The sequence below is a fragment of the Tinamus guttatus genome, unplaced genomic scaffold (assembly GCF_059628265.1).
Source record: "Tinamus guttatus ecotype Peru unplaced genomic scaffold, ASM5962826v1 Tinamus_guttatus_pri_ptg000291l, whole genome shotgun sequence".
NCBI classification, from domain to species: Eukaryota; Metazoa; Chordata; class Aves; order Tinamiformes; family Tinamidae; genus Tinamus; species Tinamus guttatus.
In genome coordinates, this window is record NW_028288825.1 from 2,148,854 (window position 1) to 2,170,991 (window position 22,138).

The window sequence follows — 22,138 nt, forward strand, 5'->3', positions numbered from 1 at the left end:
CATTCCCCAGGTCCAAGCTGGCCGTGCCCCACGCAGAGCAGGAGCCCAGGGGAGCTGTGTGCTTACATTGGTGCTGGACTGCCCTTCTGAGCTCTACATTGGGATTTTCAACACGTGCAGCATGACCTGGGCTTCAGAAATACCTGATGCTTCTCTGGAAATCCCAATGTGGGACTGCAAAGATGCTGTGTTGGGTTATTGTGTTGGTGTGAAAGGAATTTATGCCTTCCCTTGTCATGCAGGACTGGTTTGTCAAAGCTGGGGTGCCCAGGGCTTTCTGAGATGCCTCCCACACGCAGTGGGCCATGCCAGATGACAAGGAAAGATGTGGTGGCCAAGGGAAAGGACGGGAACGTGTGACTGATATGCTTGTGAACTTAAAACCCGCAAACTTTGAATGACTTCTATTGGAAATGGCAAGAGTTGAACTTTCAAAAGCCCCCTCCAAGGACAAGCAGGACAACGTTAGCCATGGAGGGCACTTGCCATGTGCCTTGCAGAGCCTCCTGAGATGCAGTGCCCAGCAGGAACCGCCCCCACCCCAAGCAAGGGAGGAGTAGATGCCTTGAGGGAGCTGTTACCAGGGCTTGGTGTTTCGACTGCGTCGCCGGCTCAGACTTCAGGGTTTCCTGGCTTCTGTAGGGCGTCCTGCCCTCCAGGGCCACGGCACCTCCCCTGCTCCCGCTGGGAGCTGTGGTGGTCGATCCTCTGGACATCTCCAGCTCGATCTCAGCATCCATTTCAGCATCCTCCTTGGCCTCCTTGTTGCTCTCCTCCAAGTGCTTCATCAGCACGGCCACCACCACGTTGACCAGCACAAACTGCGCGATGAGGACGAAGGTGACGAAGTAGACAGGAGAGATGACAGGCAGGTAGCTGAGGCAGTGCTTGTCTTCCCGGGTGCATTCCCGAAGAGTGTCCTGAAACACAGCGGGAGAGGTGGGGGATTGCAGAGTGCTCTGAATCCTGAGACCTCGCAGACAACACGTTTAGGATTGAAAAGCCTAATAACACAGCCCAGACACGATGGCTTGGGGGTACAACCAAAGCAGAAGAAATTGTGGGATGATTACACCATCCACAGCAGTTCTTTAGATCTGGACCCAAGCAGGAGGATTGTGTTCTATTCCCAAAGCACCAGAGCACACACTTCCTCCTATCAGACTGCAAATTTTAAATGCAAGAGTTTGTTTTTATATTTTTAAAACTTACTTTGTTTTTAAAGCCCTGTTTTGATACAAGGGGTGCCTAAATTTGTTTAAATTCTGCATCTGTGTTTCTAGAGGAAACACAGAGGAAAGGATTGGCAGAAGAATCTGTTAGAGGAAAGTACCCATGCAGATTGCACACACCTTCATGATACCATTCCAGTTGTCCCCTGTTGACACCCTGAAGAGGGTGAGAAAGGCCATGCCGAAGTTGGTGAACGTCGCATGTCGGCTCAGACCTTCGCAGGGATTTTCCTCACTGCAGTCTGCAGAAGAAAGAAGTGGAAGCAGGTCAGCAAGGCTGGGTTTGCCAGCTCTCATTTACCTTCAGCCTTTTTGGTTCACCAGCACCTGCAGCATGTGGTTGGGACACCTGATATCTGCGTTTTCTTCATAGCCATGATGGTGCAGCCTGTTACACCCAGAGCTGCCTTCCTACACCCAGCTGCAAGACCCTGAGATACATCATGGTGATCCACAGCACTGGGGAAGACTCTGGCTACCAACAGATAATCTCACCACAGCCTGCAACCGCTGAAGCCACCACCGAGACACCAAGGAGCCAAACTCCCCCCAGGATCCCACCTGCAGGAGGCTGCAGCCATGGGACAGTCATCAGCGAGCTGCCCCATCCTTGGGGGTTTTCAGGATTTGGCTGGACAAAGCCACAGCTGCCCTCATCCAGTGATGATGCCTCTAGTGGGAGGTTGAACAGGGGGTCTCTAAAGGTCCTTTCCACTATTTCTGTGATTCTCTTGACTTTTCCCCAAGAGGCAGAGTCAACATAAAGAGATATAAAGGGAGGTGGAAAGAAGCTGGGTGTTGCTATGCTGTCTCAACAAATCCTGCTCTCCAGTAAGCTCTGCCTATTACCCTCTTGGTTATGTTCCTTGTCTTGATTATTTTTTACAGGCATATCTACTGTAAGGCATATTTCACTGGAATAAAGTGGAGCGTTTTGACATTTTTTTCCCCTGAGACTTAATATACTAATGAATGTAAATTGACCACATAAAATGTCCCTCTTTCCATAAAACATGGGCTCATTAAGTTTTTATTAGGATGGGCAGCAATGCCTCTTGCAAGGGCGTCTCACTATTAGACATTTATTTCAGAGGCAAATAGGAGAGAAAAGCAAAGCAAACAAAAACAAAAAGGAAAAAACAAACACCAAAACCTCCACAAATGACCAGCCCTGCGGGCAGTGAGTGTTAGCACTTCTTATGGCTGACCTAGACCAGCAGTGATTTGGAAGAACAGAAAATATTTGCTCATCAAATAGGGACGGGCAGGGCAGTGCTGGCTGCCCAGGCTTGGGTGCTCACCCCCATTAGATCAGGCTCTCCTGGTCTCCTGCTCTTACTCTGTCGCTCGCATTAGCAAGGGGTGCATATGGAAACACAAAAATGATTCAGAGCAGCAGAAGGTGCCTCTGTGAGCAGGACGTTCTTCATCTCAGTGGATGAACAAATACACAGCTATATATTTATATATGCAATATAAAAAATATACAGGATTTCATTTGGAGCGGATGCAGAATCATTTTTTTTCCCAGAATTTGTGGAGACTGAAAAAGTAATTTTTCTCGGGTTGGAAGGAGTATTTTGCTTTCAGGCATTTGTAGTATGAGCAGAGGGCTGGACTCATAAAGGGGATTAATGACAGCAATAAAATCACCGTGGAGGAGAGGCCCTTCTGATGCTCTTGAGCCCTAATTGGGATGTGAGCATTGAGAGGGCTGCAACAGGGGAGACTGGGCAATATAGAGCTAGAGTCTCTCCTCTTTGACTCCACCTGATTTTCTTCTGAAAAGTGGCTACGTTCATGACCAGCTCTGCAGTATCATCGAGCAGGAGACATAAAAGATTCTTTGGACAATTGGGAAGCCAGTGGAGGCTTCCTGATTTATGCAGAAAGGGGAAGGTGATACTGAGAAGAACAACAGACCGACAAGACTTAGGCAGTGGGAAGAGCAATGTCAGCCAAGCGCAGAAAACTAATGGAGTGTGGTGGAAGCTCCCAGGAGGACATGTTTATGGTGGCATCTCGCCAACACAGATCTGATTACCATCCAGCTTTAGAGACCCATGTGCTGTCTTAAGTAGCAAACTTCCATCTTTGTGAACATACCCATGCTGGACAATTATATTTAAACAGTAAATAGTTTCTCTACAGCCAAGGGTAGTGTTGGACAAATCTATAAACGTGTGTGTGTGCACATTGGACAGGTTCTGTATTACATCCTCACGTGTCATCTGTGACCTTGAGATCAAGAGAAAGCTTTAATCTTTAGAGTGCAAGCTGTGAAGCTAAGGAAGGCCCAAGAATGAGAGGGGAAAAAAAAGGAAACAGCTTAGATACCAAATAAATATCAACCGGATGAAATAAATCATGTCAGGCACATTACTCACCTAGCTTGCCAAACAATTCCACTCCCAGGGCAGCATAGATAAAAAACAGGAGCATAAAAAGAAGGCCAAGGTTCCCTACCTACACAAGAAGAAAGCAGAACAAGGGTCAGGCAAGTTGAGGTCACAAATGAAATTGCTCCATCACATTTTAAATACAAATAAGAGAGGACGGGTGGCCTTAGGTCAATCGTTTTCTCCCCTGGTTTCCAACACTCTGGTTCTGTTTCGTGACTCCTTTTCAACGGACCCCGAGAGATCCTCCCCCAAGAGGTGAAGGACCAGCCGTTCCTAGGGGCAAAGCTGCCCCCGTGCAGGGCACGTCCCCATCCCCTTGCACTTACAGGGATGCTGCCTTCAGCTGTAGCTTGGCCAAGCAGCAGCTGCAGCCTCGGTGGCCCTCAGCACGGTGCTCGAGTGCCACCGTAGTCTAAGTGACCTGCTGCTCTGCTTTGAGCTTTAAGGCCTTCCTCTTCTGCTTGCAGGTTGCAGAGGTGGAGCCTGGAGACCGAGTGTATCAAGACCACGACATGGACAAGACATAGCTCAAACTACCAGGAGAACCTGGTGGGTTTTCAAAGCTCTTGCTGGCCTGGACGGTGTTCAGGAAAGGAGCAAGCGCCCCGGCAAGGGGTGAGGGATAAAGATCTTCTTGTTTTGGCACAGATGTTTACAGCTGTTTCTCTGCAAGAACTACCGGGATATTAAGGCATGCAAAGTCTTCAATGCCTTGAAGAACACAAAGCTTATTAATAACAATGACATTAGTGTTACCCTCACCAGAGTCGGTCGCTCCATGGGGTCTAAGCCTTTAAAACACCTTGCAGAGCAGAAGCTGCTTGAGATTCAGAGAGCATTAAGGGCAGAATTCCACATGGATAGCCACGTGGATCTGACCTGCAATTCTAGTCACATTTTCCTGCCCCATTGCTTTTAATGCCTTGGGTCTATAGCTCTGTAACAGAGCTGAACGGACCAAGCTGACACAGTGCCACAGGCATTACTTTATCTCTACATAAAAATAAGTTAGGTTTTATTAGGATGTAGGTATCCAAGCTAGGAGGTTCAAGGGGTATTTTGTAGTGAAAGGCTCCAGTTTGAGGGAGCTTTCTCATCAGAGGCAGCACAGCCCACTAAGCCTCCCCCCCCTTGCAGAATATTTTGACCACGCTGCTTAATTTTGTTGGAAAGGTGATCAGTATGATACCTGCTATGACAAAATTCATTTTTAACATAGCTGCCACTTATGCAATAGGGTTTTTTTTTGTATTAAAGAAATGGGTATAATCAAATCATCCAGTGGTGACTCTGATTGCTACAAGGCCCAAACTGCTGCTGCTACATGTAGAGTTTTGCCAATCCACTAACTTTATCACCAAACTCTGGGGAATAATGGAGATAATAGAGAGATGTGGATGGCCGCTCTGCATTATTTCATTACATACACTATCTTCTGGAACAGTGTTTCCTAACCTACGGCTGCTGGGTCACTGAGGGTTTGTAAGACATTAGAAAGCAGTCTGCAAAATGATTGCAAATCAAAAAAAAAAAAAAAAAAGAAAAGAAAAACATTGGAAAATAGGCACAGGCACACAAGTGCACACACATCCTGCCAGGAAGGCAAATGACCAAATTATTAAAGTGAAGGAAAATAAAAGTGATAAACAAGTTTTCTAAGTTGAATGTAAATTAAACTCTGGGGTTGCAGCTCTGCAAAAGGAGGTTTTGGATTTTTTTTTTTCAAAGAAGCCTATAAACTGAATATTCTACTGCTATTTTAATACCTAATAATTTAACCTGCAGACTTCTTGCATTCATGAAATTCCAAAGAATTTACCATAAAATCAAGCTTATTGTTATTATCAAGTTACCAGTGAAAACTATTATCTAGCTCTCAGTATACAAAGAATAACAGCCTTACACACGGAGGTACTGGTGCTCAAGAGTTTTGAATTGATCTGGCATTTCTTGATAGGCCATTTGCCTGGTACTTAGCATGCACTTGTAATACAATTGTATATTTAGGACTGTTGACTCTCGGCATTAGCGAATCGTATTTTGTAACTAGTTCTTCAAGGTCTCCTTCATGGTTGCTGCACATGTTCATGGTGGTAGCACCACCTTTATGGTCAGTCTCCATCCCACCCTGCATGGAGAAATCCAACGTTCCGGCAGGAGAGTGCCCTGGCTACCCCTGCGGATGTAACGTCCACACGAGTTGGGGTGAGTGACTGAATATGTTGCCTGTGCCCGTCCAGGGCTCATTGAGGTGGTTCTCCATCCGTGGTCCTCCCCGGGGCTGGAGCTCGGAGCAGGGAGCACGGCTGGGAGCGGAGTTGGGCTGGGGAGCCGGCAGCGAGGTCAGCCAGGGGCTGCGGAGCTGTGCACGCGTCTGCGACCTTGACTGAGTCATTCCTGTCCTGTAACTCAACGTACCCGGCTATAATACCCTTGCAGGGAGGTAATTAATGTCTCTGAAGCACTTCGAGATCTACTGAGACCAGACGAGGATAAGATTGTGCATGAATCATGTTGCTATGAGAACAGGACGGGGAAGGAGACACCCAGGCACATCTCCCCCGCAGCCAAAGGCCAGGACGCCTCTGCTGGACTTTCCATCAGGGAGCAGAGACCCAGCTCTGCCCAGCAATGGCATTTGGGCAGCTCTGCAGGCTCTGCAGAGGTGGTTCCGCTCTAGCAGCGCTGAACAGCTCGGCCCATGCTCTGTTTATCCATCCAACTCCCCTGGCTTGGCCTGGGTGCCTCTGCCTGGGCACAGAAAGCTGAAACCCCCCACTCTCCAGCACCCATCATTTGGGCCATCCATCATTTGCTGTGGCTCCATGATCCAGGCACGGCTGGAGCCTGTAGGGAGTGAAGCGGAGGCAAAGAACATCTTGGAGCTGTTCTTGTTGCCCTAAGGGACCTCAGAGCAGCCACAGGAGAACATGGAGCTGCTGATGAGTGTTTGTGGTTCCTGCACGTTCACGCTCTTGCACCTTGGCTCTAACTCACTGCTGGCCAAGGTGTCCATGTGCCCAGCGGGAGAAGCTGAGTCCTTCACTCCACCCAGAGGAGCAGGAGGCCTGGGGTGATGCCTCCCCATGGCACTCTGAGTAGATCACAGGTCTTTCTGGCCATCCCCTGTAACTAAGGCAGGACACCTCTTCACACACGTGACAAAATCTTCCTCCCCTGTCCCTGCGTGGCCTGGGAAAGCTGCCTCTCCTCGGGCCAGTGCAGCCAGAGCTGCCACTAGCCCCATGTTGAGCTTTACTGCTTCCCTTAAGTGAACCTGTGGCAGCTCAGCCCCACTGCACGTCCAGCCACCACAGCGGGACCTCTGATCCATGTCACTAAGGAAAAAGCCCGGATCCCAGGCACCAGGATGCAGAGCAACTACACTGGGTTGTGTTAGCCCGACAGCTCAGCTGTGACTGCTCCTCACCTGTGCCTTGCACAGGTACGGGGGATGTCACCCGTTGCGGGAAGCCTCTTGGGATGCCGAGGTGCGAGTGACCACCACCCTGAGCAGGATACGACCCTCACGTCCAGGCTGCATCGCTGGCGATCCCACCCGAATCCCTCTGCAGCCTCCTGGCCTCGGCTTCTCCCTGCTCCGGGCGAGGTGCTGATGGAGGACACCTCTCCGTCCTCCTCACCCCGCTGCGGTTGGCGTGAAGATGATGATGGCTCCTCTCGTGCATCAGGCTGCTCTGATATCAGTCATTTCTGCATCGCTGGCCCACACCTCAGCGTCTCACTTGCAAGCAATGTGCACGGCTCCCTGGGATGCTTGTCAAGAGCAATTTCTCATAAAACTAAGCCTCTGCCAACCCTTTCCAAGGACATGAGTCCTCCTTGTCCTCCTTCCAGCACTCTCCAGCCAAAGCAATAAGCCTGGAAGCAGGAAAATACAGGCTAATTTATGCACAAGACCCAGGAGAAAATGGACACATTTGTCAGCTTGGAAAATAGATGCCATCTGTGTGGACTCCAGGACTGGTGGAAAGGGCCAGACTGACAACCTTGGAGGGTAAAAGCATCTTATTTGTGCAACCACAAGGCCCTAAGCAGAACTGAAGGAGCTCCCCGTTTCGTGTATCTGCTCAGGCCCGCAGGGACCAGTGTGAAGAGCCCGCACAGGGCTGCTTGGTTTGCCCAAGGATTTCTGCTGTTCTACTGACCCATTTCAGGCACCTCTGCAAGGTATTCAGGTATGTAGCATGGCATGGTACCCTGCTACCGATTTTCCAGAACCAGTCTCAACTGCAGGACTTGCTGGTGACATTTCTGTTCTTGCTGTCTGTGCTTTACAATCACTGTGAGTTTGCAGCATCTGGCAGATGCAGGTGATTCCTTATGTCCCATAATTGCTGCTAGGCAATGCCAAAAACACCCTCAGGAGCTGAAACTGAGATGAGCACAGGGACTGCAGCACCAAGAAGAGTTAAACCGTGGACAGGAGCAAACTGCAGACTTTGTCCTTCAAAGGACTGATGGAACGAGGAGTTCTTCACGTTTTTCTTGGCACAGACTTTATCTGGGGGGAGTTCCAAGCTTTGAAGACATGGAGGAGGTATAGTGTACAATCCTGCATTTAACTGAAGTGCCTTCTACAGATCGAGTGAAAAAAAAGAAGAAGAAGAACTCGGATCTTCTAGATAGATGGGGCTGGATTTCATCCTTAGTCAGAGTGGTGCAGATCAGGAGTCATTGTGATATACTTGGGGTGGCATAAGAAAGAGCATCAGGAAAGAGAAGAAGAAAAAACACCCCACCTTGCAAAATGGGACCCGTTAGCTGTTCAGTTGTATCTTATATTTCTGTAACTGTATCATTCTCCCTAGACTTAAAAAAAAGGTCTTTTTCTCAAGTGAAACCATTGCATGAGAAAAGACCATGGAAAACTATGGAAAACCAGTAACCTTTTGTCTCTTGGTGGCTGTCACTATTGCTGCTGATAGGATTTGATAGGGAAGTTCCACAATCAGCTATCGCTGGCCCTGCAGAGCCCAAAAGGCAACTGGACTGAATTTCAGGATAGCTGGCCATCAGGAACAGCACTGGCAGCTTAGTGTTGATTGCAGATTTTCTTTCTTCTGAATAGGAAGATGAACTTGCCTAATGCAGACTGAAAACAACACTTTTTCTTTCCTCTCCTAAAAAAAGTAAACATCTACCGGAAGAACTTATTTCCTAAGACTTTCCATGCATAAAACAAGACTGGGTGGCTTTCAAAAGACACGCAGGAGTTCAGTCCCCAGCTCTGTGGGCTGTGCTATGCCAGGAGCCAGCCTGAGAGCAGAGGGGAGGTCTGAGGGTTTGAGCTGCAGCACAGAACTGCCCGAACCAGGCCTGGCACTGTCCGAGGGATGAAGTTTTGGTCATGCTGGCCCAGCTCGCCGGCTGGTTTTAGCTGCTCGGTTTAAAGCAGTGGGTCTAGTTCATGTTTACACCCCTGTCTCCAATGTGAGCACTTGGGAGTCCATCACAGTTTGCTTTCACCCTCTAAAATGGCAGGCCGTGGTTCTGAGCGGAGACGGCAGCGCTTTTCTAGCCGCCTTCAGCCACCCTCCCAGCTCAGCCTCTTGGTCAGCCCTGCTGTGAAACTGGAAAACGCTCTGAATTCCTCTTTGAAAAGGAGATACTGGCTCGAGATGCACAGGAGGGGTAAAGGAGCCACCACTGCACAAGCCCTGATGCGCTGGGCCAACAACATGATGAAGGACTCAGGCCTGCCCAGGTGTTTGCTGAGGTTGAGCGGGTTCAGAGTTTCTATGCAGAGAGGGTGCTGCTTGAGATCTGTTCCTGCCCATTCTTTCTGTCTCTCTTTCCTCATTTTCCTACTCCAAATTTTTTTTTTTTTTCTCCAGAGATCTGGTGGAAGAGAGGATATCTGTGCCCTGGCAGACAGGGAACCACGGGACAAGGAGGCTGCAGCAGGGTAGCAGTTCTTCCTCCACTGCAAACAGGAGCTCAAGATCAGCCCAAAGCTCCAGGAGAGGAGACTAAGCCTGCAGCATGACAACTGCAAACACCCATGCTGACATCCCCCAAGAACATCCATGCTGACACCCCCCAAGTCTGGAGAAAGTTGGTTTTCTAGATGAAGCTATCTCTACAGCTGAATAAAAACAAATAGGAAGTTGACAGAAACCATCCAAAAGAGAAAGAACGAAAAAAAAAAAAGTGCAGTGACACTACCTTATTATGCTAAGGCCATAAATGGACATTCAACAAACTTCAGACAGCAAATTTTCTCCCCAAATTTCACGGGTAAACATGGAATTCATTTTTCTTGTCACTTAGAAGACACATTTAATGAAGCTTTCTAGCTATGCTTTTAGACTCTTTAATTAAGTGGGGTAGGAACTCTTCCCCTGCCTTTGGAATGAAAGCTGTAGCCTTTAATGTGGGAGAAATCTTCCCAATTCTCCCTCCGTGTTTTCTGAATTACATTGGAAGGCAAAATGGCATTTTTATTCACACAAGATTGCTTGGGTGATCTCTGGGGATCTCCCTTTAAAAAAGGCTTTGGGATGAATGTTAAGTGCAAAAAAACCCCAAAGAAACATAACAAAAAATGGCCTCCAGCCACCCTATTGTTTGGGAGGGAAAAAACAAGGAGAGAAAATATTCTCTGTAATCACAATGCTCTCGAAAGACAAATAATAGACACAAATCAACTGCTTTTTTGAAATGCCAAAACAGGGGTCAGATTGGTAAATTCCATGCTTTAGTCTCAGCCAAAGTGCTTTACTGAAAAGGAAATCTGAATAGCAAAGGCCAAATGTCTTAGATTAGAAACATCTTTATGGCACTGATGAAGAATAAATGCGCCTTTCCAAGAAAAAGAAATTCCCTTTATTTCCCAGGCCATTTTTAATAGTGGTTGTGTTTGCACTCTGTTTCATGCAGGGGTAAAGGAGTCTTCAAGGGCCTGGGCAATGAGAAGACAAATCCACAGCCCCTTTCCCCATCTCCAGTTCTGGCCGGCACGGGTTGCATGATACTGGTGATACAAAATAGGACTGTGTGGGCACCTGAGCTAACTCTAGCACTGAAAGATTAGGAATCGGATCACCAAACCCACCATCTAGCAGAACACAGCTTAAATATCATATGATATAAGAAAATTAGAGAAAGACTAAACTACTTTAATCTGATGTGCCTTAGATCCTCTGAGGGGAGAAGTACAAGTCAGCAAAACATTTATTTCTTTTTTACAAATGCAGTAATTGATCCATAAAAAAAAGGCCCAGGAACTGAGCATTTGGAGCATCCTATCGAAGATACTATGACTGGCAGCTTCACTGTTCCTCCTGCAGCTCATGAAAATTGGGATTTGAAACCCCCCTTTAAGGTTCTAACTGTCAGAAATGCCTTCCCTATTTGGTTTTTACAGTCTGCAACTCCTCTGTCAATAAGTGTCAATAAACATAACTCCTTCTGCCTCACAAAGAAAACCACCGAGCTGGAAGCTGTTTGCTTCCAGTGCTTTCATCAACAGCTTTCTCTGTCTATCCTGTGGTTTCCTGACCTCTCCAGTGAATTCTGTGTGTTAGGAGAGCTCTGCCTACAGCACTTGGCTCTCCGTTAACTCCTTTTCCATCATTCTGTTTCTCCCATCGAACACAGCCTGTGTGGGCAGGATTTGCTCTGCACAACTCCTCTCTCAAAGCACTGGTGACGGTGACAGGTGGCTTCCCATGTGCACTGAGCGCAAGGGCACGGAGTTGTCCCCAGTCCCGAATGCACAGTCCACCAAGGAGAACAAACTGAGCACAAATCAAGTCTGGGGGCTTACCTGGGGAAGGGCCTGCACCACTGTGTCCAGGAGAGCTCGCATCCCAGTGGCCATTTTAAGTAGTTTCAGCACTACAATGAGAACCAGAACCTAGTCAGTGGGGATGGGCTATATCTGGGGCAAAACTACAAAGAAAATATAATTTCAGGTCCTGTAGGGAGGGTTCACATCTCTCTTGTACTGGTTCACACATATGGCAAACTCACGGTATCCTGCAAGGTCCAGAAAGATCTAAGCATCCTGACTCGATCTCTCATCAACTGATATTAAAGACTTTGGAAAAACAGACCAAAAGCCACAAAAATTCCAGTATGCCCTAGCAAGAGCAGGATGGGGAGATGCTTCCTCAGGAAGAGCATCATCACAAGCTCCGATCCTGTCTTCTCTGCTGGTTCCTCCTCTTGTTTGGTACCAGTAAAAAAGGTCTGGAATCCCGGGTTGGAACTGGAGACCAAGCTCAGACCCCTCTCGAAATGCTGCTGGAATCCCACCTAGTTTGTATCTGCATCAACATTCTGCAGCCTCATCTCGTAACTGTTCTCAAAACTAACCGAAACAGCAGCACTGGGAGAACAAATGGCCAAACTGTTCCCTGGAGTGTCCGGAGGGGTGGCTGAAGACCTCCGGAGAGAGCCTTACCTCTGGCTATCCTCAGCACCCGCATGATGCGGATTATTGTGGGATTGATGGGCAGGGCAGCGTTCATCTCGATCTCCTCCAGCGTGATGCCCACGATCGATAAAAGAACGATGGCCAAATCCAGCTGATTCCACCTAACAGACAAAGAAAGGACAATAAAGGAAAATCACCCATGTCATCCTGTCACCCATGTCACCCATCACCATAGTCAGCCTAGAAAGATGCCCAGAGATGGAGAATTGTCTGTTAATCACAGGCAAATTCCAACCTTCTCCTCTCTCATATCTGGGCCAATGATCCCATTCTCGGTGGCACAAAAGAGACTCATTGCAGCTGGCACGAAGAGTCCCGAGTCACTCACTGCTGTAGGGTGGCATTTTATTCTGCTTCCCTGTCCCTGTCATCTCCTGGCACCCACTTAGAGCCACTCTCAGACACAGAATATTGGGCTAGAGGGAGCACCTGCTCCCATGTCACATCCTGTATCTCAAGTCTCTCTGTTTGAGTGTCTTTACTGATTTATAGTCTAAATATTCCAGACAATCTTCCACACCAGCACTGGAAAGCCAATAAAGTGTGAATAAACTGAGCACCTTCCCTAAGCAATTTCTCTAATATGCAACATTGTTCAGGGCAGTTTCCAGTCATCCAGTGACAGTAAATGAAGCAAATGAGCAAGTTTCCAGGACTGTGTGGAAAAGGGTCTGACTGCACCGCTCTCCAGCAGGTCTCCAAACCACAATGTGCTCTCACACACGTCGGCTTCTGGCTGAAACTGCAGCAGAATGAGATCTGGGGGTGCCAGCAGCTGCGATGCGAAGGCAGCGGGGCTCCACAACCACCTCTGTCTTTGCTAAGGGGTTGACAAGGACAGCAGCCTACCAAAGACTTGCCTAGACCTCTAGGCTGAGCAAGTTGCACCTGACAGAGTGGCAGTTCATGAGGTTAGGAACTTATCTGCAGTTTTGTAACATTCCCTGAATGCCCTCAGCAAAGCAGCAGCAGCAATTCTGGGGACTTTTAGCTCCTACACTATAAACTTTGCACCCTCAGAGAGACAGCCCTTTGCAATTCCTGGCGCACAGCGTGTGGTACTACTGCTGCAGCGATGCTACATTTGCCCAGCATCTGGCTTCTAAACTGAGTCAGTACAGCTCTAACCCAAACACAAAGTTCCTTAAAACACTCTCACCTGTCCTTAAAGAACCTCCGGAAACCAAACGCCACCAGCTTCAGAACGGCCTCAAACACAAACACGATGGTGAACACATAGTTGCAGTACTTGAGAGCTTCATCCAGGGACTGAAAAGAGAGGCACCAGTTAGTCCAGCCCAACTGCTGTGTCCTAGACCCACCGTGGAGGCATCGGCAGACACCGGGGTGGCATAAGCACGGAGATGTAAGAAGCAATGTCATATTAGCTCGCAGAGTTCAGTTACAAAACACCGCATTAAATCACACAGAGAAATGCAAATAAAGGATTAGGCACTGATACAAACAAGAAGCCCATAAGCAGTAATAACTAGCTGTGCTAAAAATGACAAGAGCTATCAATCCTCCAGCTTCAGTGCACATGTTGTTCAGACCTGGGACACAGAGAAGATTCCACCTCTTCCCCTTCTAATGGAGTTTACTTCTTCTGCACTGCCTCGGGCTGGGCAGAATAAAAGACCTGCTGGATCATTGCTTTATTCCAGCATGGCAATCCTTAGGACAATGGCTTTGCTTAACACACTCAGAAACATAAATAATGTGGGAGACAGATTAAGTCGTGCCTTCTTGAAAAATGTTACATCTCCAGCACTGGGAAAAGAATATCCATATTTGGTGCAATATTCACTCTCTCTATAGAGCTGCTCTCGGAAGTCAGGAATCCACAGTGTTTATACTCGAAGATGATGAGTGTTTATAACAGATTTCATTGGAATTGGAGGCCAACAATAGCAAAAGAATCTTACATGGACCTTAAAATAGATAGTTGCAGAGTAAAACATCTTTTTTGATTGGGGTGGGGACTTGGGGAGAGCAAGGAGGGAAACCAAATGTAGTTATAGGCAGGATAGGTCTCTTGCAAATAAAAAAAAATGACAACAATGAATATCAAAACAGTCACAATTGGAAATAAAACACAACAGAATAGGTTAAAAAGGCTTTTTTTGCTTTGGTAACAGAGGACACCTCAGGCCACAGGAAAACTCTTCTCTTCAGTCGTGTGATGCCTGTGCTTTATTGACCCCAGATATGCAAGATCAACATGCATGGACTTTTTGGAGGAACTGAAGCTAAAACTTTTTCAGATGCTGTTATTCCTCAAGGCACAACTCTCTGTTTTTGTTCCTAGTGCCTAAAATAAAATGGCTACCTTAAAAGAATGTGGCACAATTTATTATTTCATATCAAGCTCATTGTCTGAGCTTAAGCTCTCGTAGTATTTGCAATGGTTTGCATTCATATTTACACTGCTGTGTTTTACACGAACGTAAAACAAGTGTAAATAAGATCTAATCTGAATAAATAACATTTACACGTGAGGCTGAGGCTGTTATGGAACTGAATTATGGGGGCAGAAAATACACAGCCTGCGAGCAACAGGCACACACACATTCCCTGTGGCCGGGTGCCCCTTGGCTTGGCTTCCAGGAGGCCTTTGCAGGTGACCTGGCAGATCATGCAATACTTGCAGAGCAAACACTGAGCCTGGAGCTCTGTGAGCCACGATATAGTGGAAGGTTTTTACAGGCGACAAATCCATGGGCTACACGATTTACAGCAAAAGATTTTCTTGGCAAAACAGGATTTTAGGATACGCTAAAAAAAGTCACTGTACTTGAAGTAGATTTACTCCAAATTCATTGAGGAAAAGAAACTTTTTGCTCTACGTGCATTAGCTTCATATTTATATCCATTAATGGACCATTCTAACACTCTGGACTGTTTTACAGCCTGAGGATAAATCATTGCTGGGCTCAGGAGAGGAAATATTTGCTCTGGTCTTCTTTCTAGCAGCACTTTATTCCACTCCCCGTGGGCCTGCTGCCCTGCTTGCAAGCAAGAGCAGATCCTGCCTTTGGAAGCTCTGGCCTTGGCCTACGTGATGGTGGAGTCAAGTTCCTGGTTGCCACGAGAGGCTCTTTCCCGCATGGAAGATGGTGCTGGCATCCCCTGGGAGCAGCGTGTGGTCCTCAAGGCCACGGCCACCCTGCTGCTGTGTCGCGCATCCCCTGGCTCTTACCTTGGGCTGGTTGTAGTGCTCCATGGACATCGTGATGACGTTGACGCCGATGATGAAGGTGATGAAGAGGTCCAGGTAGTGGCTGGTGCAGAGGCTGTGGATGTACTTCCGCGCTGGGGAATAGTCCGCGTAGTAAGGCCTGCGCTGGGCTTCTGCGGGGAAAGGCAGAGAGAGGCCACGCGGTGAACGCAGGCCCTGCGGCTCCGCGGTGGCACGTTGGCCACCACAACCACGCCAGGACCTGCTGGTGGTGCCTCACACCCGCCTGGATGCAGGGCAAAGCCCTTTGGACAATCAGCAAGCTGTGGAATGGCCAAGAACTTCTAGCTAGTCCCAAGGCCTTCTGAACCTGCAGCTGGGTCATGCGCCCGAGCCGAACCTCCTGGGCCAGCACGAGGGACCTGGCCGGTTTCCTTCTTGCTCTCTCTTCCTACCGCTTCATCTCAGGCTAGTGAACGACCTCTGCACCTAACAGGGCTCCACCACAAGCTGGGAAGGGCGAGAAACGGGATGGAAACGAGACCATAAGCCAAGAGAAAAGCTTCAACCGCAGCAAAGCTTCAACTCCAGCTTGGTGGAAAGGCCCAGGTCGGGTCTTGCTGGTGGGAACATGCATCTATTCTAATGCAGACATCAGGCGTTTTGCACATAAGCCAGACCAAAACCTGAGCTCAGCATTATGGAGAGCGGCTTTCGGTGTGTTATAAAGGCCTAAGGAGAACATGGCAATGCCTGTGACAAAGTGGGACACATGCGGGATGGTGACAGTGACCAGTGCACGGGATGGGCCAGCAGCAGCAGAGTGGGTTGCTCAGCATCTCCAAGAGCAGCAGCACAATCTCCTCCAGAAATGTAAGAACAAGGGCTTGGCTGCGCCTAAAAAACCACTCAGGCCACAAACACATCAATTTTATCTTCTGGTCAGGACTCCTCCTTTATTGCGTTTGAAATGGGGAAATTTCTGCACATGACAAAGCCCCCGGAGCGGCTCCAAAGTTAATGTTTGGCCACTGCCCCGCGGCTGAAACGAATTTACTGCCTGTGGCTCTAAAATTAGCTCGTGACCACAGGATGGCTGTGGTCACTCGCGTGGAGTCGAGCTCTTTTCAAACTTAAGAAATGCAAACATTCAAAGAGTGTACTTAAGGGCAAACTCAGCATTACTGGAGATTTTGCAAGTGGAAAAGACATCTCAGGTCACATGAAGTCAGAGCCGGATTGTTCTTAATAATGTTTCTTATTTTTTGCAAATGTTTTGGCAAATTTGGCTTTAAATGCAGGAGGATCTATGAAAAAAAAGCAGCTTAACCTTGAAAACAATTAAATAAAGAAGTTCTAAAGCAGTCATAGTCCTCCAGAAATATATCTTTTACTTCTCTCATTGTGCTAATCTTTCAGATGGAGTGACTCTTGAAACAGCCTTTTTTGTTAGAGCAGCTGGTAGCAGATTAGAGTTCAAAACTGTACAATAAATTGGATAAAAGGAAACTGAATCTGCTGCTCTCTTTCAAGGACTATATTTTTATGGTACTTAAAAGTGAAACGGAGACATCTAAAAAACATTTCCTTTTCAGTGGGGTCATCTAGGCTTTTTTTTTTTTTTTCTTCTGCTAATGGGAGTGGAAAAAAACAAGATGAAAGCAAACATAAGTTATTTTTGAATGCATTTTGGTGTTGCTTATGTGCCTAAAAGCTATCAGTCAGCTCGGACTGGAATAATTTTCGTTGCTACTGAGCTTGGCTAATGCTCTGATGTGTCTAGAAAACAACAATAAAAATATTGCAGGAAGATATTCACTTTAGTCTGTACAATATGCTTTCCCGTGTACTCAGGATCACAAAATGCTCTTTTTCTCCCTATTTTTTTTTTGAAATGTCTTCTTGGGAATGCAAGAAATCACCTTTGGGAGGTCTAAGGATGTCCCAAGCATTGATTATTATATTAAGGACCTATTTATTAATAAGCAGATGATTAATGGATCTCAGAAGAACAGTAGCAGTGATGGGCAGTGCATGAAAACAGGCTGCAGGTGATTGCAATTACCCTCTCAACAGTACAGGAACAGCCACTGAGTAACCACTTGGTAAAAAATGGCCTCATTATTAAATTCTATGAACTCTTTGCCTAATTCTTATCACAAAGCACAATCCCAAGAAGACACTGCCCCTGCAAAGCTGCCCAAACAGAAACTCCTCTGGCAAGACAGTGCTCTTGTTGCAGGGCTGGGCATCCAAATGGCACAGAGGGGTCCCCGCCGTGCCAAAGGGACCTGCTCCATGGCACGAGCGTCTCCCAGGGCTGTGTCTGTAGCCTCTGCCAGTGCTCGGTGCTGGCTAAGCCTGATCCACTGGTTGGAAAACTTGGGCTAGGTTTAACCTGGGCTGGGAGAAGGAGGCTCTAGGAAAAGCGTTAAGTGGTTGGGATGCTCTACGTCCCTAAAGCTAAATGGATGGAGAAGAAACTCCTCTCAGGACGCACACACAAGGGCTACAAGGGATAGGGTTGCCCGCATGCAACAGCACCGTCATGCCACCCATGCAGTGTCCATTAGAGGAGATGCTCATGCAGGACCGTGGGGAGGACAGGCCGTGCCCAGGGCGGGCTGGGGGCTGCGGGGGTGGCAGCAGCACCGGGTCACCCGTGCCAGCGCGGCCGCGTTCACAGCAGCACTGCTCATTCCTGCCCCCTTCCGCAGCGGGAATGCCCATCAGCAGCAGGGCAAGGGGCTCTTTGCAACCTCTCCGGCCCCATCACGTTTGCACCTCCTAATACACCAGCTCATTCGGCCCGGCTTGGGTGAAGAGCTCAGGGCAGGTCTCTCCCGCGGGCGCCCGCCCGGCTCAGTGACATGGGGACAGCAGAGGTGGCACAGCGAGATGGGCAGAGCGAGGGCAGTGTTCATCACAGCAGAACAAGCACAGTCTGCACCAGGTTTCTCCAAGGAAACCGTTTCTGGGATGAGACTCCAGCCAACAGGCAGACGCGTCCAAGATCCCTCCAGGAGATGGGGTCCAACTACCCCATCACCACCACCGAAGGCTGGAGCTGCTGGAGAGAGGGAAGGATGAGGAGACACCATCAAACAGAGAGAGAAGGGAAACGATGGCTCTTCCTGGCCCCTGCCTCCCAATGCTTGAATGCTAATGCTTGAATCTCACCTCTCTGCAGAACATTTAAGCTTCTTCACTTGAGATTCTGCTGACATGAGAAGCAATGCAGCACTGTCCCCAAGCTAAAAAGCATTTCAGCTGGCATTACAGCTGCCAGCTAACGCTCCTCCACTACTCGTCTGGGCATGAAACACGAGCAAGCCCTCATGGGTTTGCTTGGCACGGAGCAGTCCTATACCTGCCACCGCCTGCAAAAAAACAGTCAAAATGGTTTGGTGATTCCCTAGTTGGGAATACTGAACGCTTGGATTCGCGGTGCCCAGATTTTTAGCTGCAGCTCAAATATTTCTGCGGGATCTGGGAGGGCTAAGGCTGAAAACCGCTGAGCGCTGCTCGTGACTGCTCATCCCTAGCTCCGAATAGCACGGAGGAGATCAAGCCGATCCATGTGGCTTTAATCAAAAACTTTAATCTGGGGAGGCTGGTTTCGGTCTGTGTCTCCTGAGCAGCTCATTAAAAGGTTAGGAGCCGCAGGATTATTAAATTACAGTACACTTATTTACATAGGGCATATATCTGATGGAGATAGTGACTGTGTCAAAGAAATATTTTAGCTTATCTTGAGTTTTTACCTTCACATGAAAAAGTACACCCTCCAGCGCTGCCTTTAAAAACACATCCAACGCATATGCATTTCCAAGGGATGGAAACCCCCTCCTCCTCCATTTCATTTTGGCAAATACTCCTCCTTGCTCCAGCGCTGTTGGAGGTGCCCAGCACACGAGCCTGGGAATGCCTGAAGCAGGACAGGCCGATGCCGTGGGGCTTTGGCTGGAGCTGGGATGTGCAGGCTCCCTAATCCGTGCGTGGGAAGAGGCACCCGCTGGTGGAGGATCCTTCCTGCCCGTCCTCCACTCAGGCGCAGGGCAGGAGTGCAGGAAGGAGGCTGAACAAGCTGGCCCTGCTCCGTCTGCACGGGGCACTTTGGTGTCCGTAGGTACCCGCTGCGGCCTGGAGACCCCAGCACATAGGAGCAGGCACAGGCCTAGGGAAACGGGGGTGCTGCACACGGAGGACATCGCACACAGGTAACGGGACACAGAGACAAGATGCCAGCGGACAGAGCGAGTGCCCAGACACAGGGACACAATTGCTAGCTGTGCTATGCGTCGGCCTTGCAAAGAGCCCTAATTCCGTCCCTGAGGCTAGAAAAGGTGGCTTAAAAGAAATGGCTTAAAGGTGGCTCCTTGTTGGCTCCCCAGTGCACCCCCCCTTGCTCCTCTGCACCTACATCCATCTCCTGTGCATCCTCCGGCCTCGCAGGACAGCCTGGACAGCGGTGCTGCTGGCACACAGGGGGCAGGACACCCTGCCTGTGCATGTCCCCGTGTTCCCGTGTGGCCAGGCTCACCAGCACACCCGCCACGGCGCCCACCTTCCTGAATCTGCCGTTTTTTGCCAAACTCTTCATCTTCTACATTAACCCAAAGGTGGAAACTCCTCCCATTTAAATAAAAAGAACATTGACATGTTCAGCAGCCCTAACCACAACCGATGCGTATCTGCTAGGTGATTCCACCCTGTTAACAGTTCGGGTTTGGAAGCCAAGCTCTCATGCTGAATGGGGACAGGTAGGAGACCGCAGGGCCGGACGATCACGAGCAACCTCCTGGAAGGACCAAACACAGAGTCTCATTTGCTATATTGGACTTGATCCCCTTCCAGAAAACTGTCCTCCTCTCTGTGCTCTCCATGAAATGTTACACTCTACGTCTATGCAGCGCCTGGGTCTGCAGTCTCAAATATCTCCTTGACTCCATCCTTCCAGATAGCTGGATAAAGATGGGCAACAGAACAGTGTCCAGCACTTTGACAGGGACTGGCTGTGTTTGGTGTCTGAGCAGTGAGCTACAAAAAGGCTTGTAATAAGATTTACCTACTAACGAGGAACAGCAACTGCCTATGATTAAACTGTCCCTCCTTACCTGTGCCCCAGTCTATTTTCTCTAAAGATGCTTTTCCTCATTGCCTGTGCCTAAGCTTTCTCCCTCTCTCTCTCTCTTTTTTTTTTTTTTTAATTTTTATATAACACCTGAGTTTATCTGAGACTCTTCTTGGGCCTTCACATCTGGGGTAGAAATTCTGTGCAGGCGGCGAGTCTCTTGAGAACCCGACACTAACTTGTCTTAAACGCACAAACTGAAATAGAAAAAGAGAAATAAAACTGCATCTGAACTCTTCTAAATTTCTGAAGAGCCCCAACTGTTATTTGAGGCTGGCTAGCTAGATCTAGACAGGGTTTTATTTTAACCCAGCTACTTAACTCATGGCTAACCAAAATGCAAAGGGCTTGGCCTTAACTGTAGTGTCGGGTCTATCTGCTATTAAGGCCCTGTGGAGACCACAGTGCAGACATTTATTTCTGAGGTCTCCTGTGACTCTAAAAGAGGAGCAGAGGAGCCGGAGAGGAGCTGGGATTGACTCTGCTGCCTCCCTCAAGTGGGGATGGATGGAGGAAATCGGCTGGGCCTGAAGTTTCTGCTACAAAGGCTCTGATTGCTATGTCGTTACAGGCAGAAAAAAAGACTATTTGATCTAACTGCAGTTTTCCCTGCTGAAAATGGATACCCATGGGTTGATGTTTGGGGGGACAACTAGCTGTTTGTCATGACTAGATATTAAGCCCTTGTGGGAGATTACACAGAGCCGCTCAGCTATGGGCAAAGAGCCACAGGGTCGTGATGGCAAGTGGGGCCGAAAGCCCTCGAGCCTCATCCCTAAGCTCAGCTCTCATCACCATGGCCAGGCAGTTTCCCTTCACTTCTGAATGACGCTGGCCAATGTCTAACACGGTCTTTTCCCATTTGCACTAAACTGTCCGGGCAGCTGCTATGGCTGCGTTCCCAATGGCATCTCTGGGACAGGGTGTAAGCAGCTTGTTCCTGGTAGAGCCTGCCAAGAGGCACTGGAGGTGAGAATTAATGTGCAAGGATGCCTGGGTCAAGAAATGGGACCTCTTCTGGTTTGACCGTCCCTAATAGATCCACTAAAATCAGATTTCAGCTAAAGGTTTTCTGTTGTACCCTCATGTCCCTGGTCCTGGCCAGCATTTCCATCTCGCCCGTTCGCAAGGACTGACCGAGTCCCAACAGACTGTTCAGCACCGAAGGGCTCCCCCAGCACAGGATGGGACAAGCATCTCTTGTAATGGACATCTCCCAAAGAAGACTTCTCCAAAAAGCCCCATCTTGGGGCTCCATTTTTCTCCCCGGGGCCGTTGGTTTGTTCATGCCCTCATGCAGCATTTCTGTGGCATGCGGGGCCATGCGCCGGGACGCTAAAAAGCATCGCAACTACTCGGTCTAAGAAAAAGAACTACTAAATCAAACCACCACCAGCATCAATGCAAGCAGCACGTTAAGCCACAGGGCTACCCTTGGGACTGGCCTTTACGTGCACAGCAAGCATTGCAACCGTTTACTCAGTCACACCACGAGCTCCTGCTCGGTGCTTGGGAACCTTAGGGACACCTTTGCCTTGCAAAAATATGCTAATCTCCGAGAGAGGACTCTGCTTTGAGGAGCATCTGCTCCCCAGCCAAGTAAACAGGTAATGCTTAACACTGGGCTTGTAGAGGACAATTCCAGGGCGGTTGGCAACCCAAGACTTAAGGCACCGCTCAAGAGGTATTGAAGCAAAACAACCTCTTGAATCCCATGGAAACAAAACC

The 22,138-nt window shown here is 48.5% G+C and overlaps 1 protein-coding gene across 1 annotated transcript in view; it reads right to left on the minus strand.

Moving 5' to 3' along the window:
- CACNA1H (calcium voltage-gated channel subunit alpha1 H) overlaps window positions 1–22,138 on the minus strand; it is a 109,011-nt gene that overhangs the window by 9,989 nt on the left and 76,884 nt on the right. Inside the window, exons 24-30 of the mRNA XM_088527799.1 lie at window positions 15,298–15,449; window positions 13,258–13,367; window positions 12,066–12,199; window positions 11,427–11,497; window positions 3,620–3,698; window positions 1,353–1,474; window positions 582–920 (exon numbers count right to left, since the gene is read on the minus strand). Of these exons, the coding sequence (XP_088383925.1) occupies window positions 582–920; window positions 1,353–1,474; window positions 3,620–3,698; window positions 11,427–11,497; window positions 12,066–12,199; window positions 13,258–13,367; window positions 15,298–15,449 (1,007 nt within the window). The remainder of the gene's footprint in view (window positions 1–581; window positions 921–1,352; window positions 1,475–3,619; window positions 3,699–11,426; window positions 11,498–12,065; window positions 12,200–13,257; window positions 13,368–15,297; window positions 15,450–22,138) is intronic.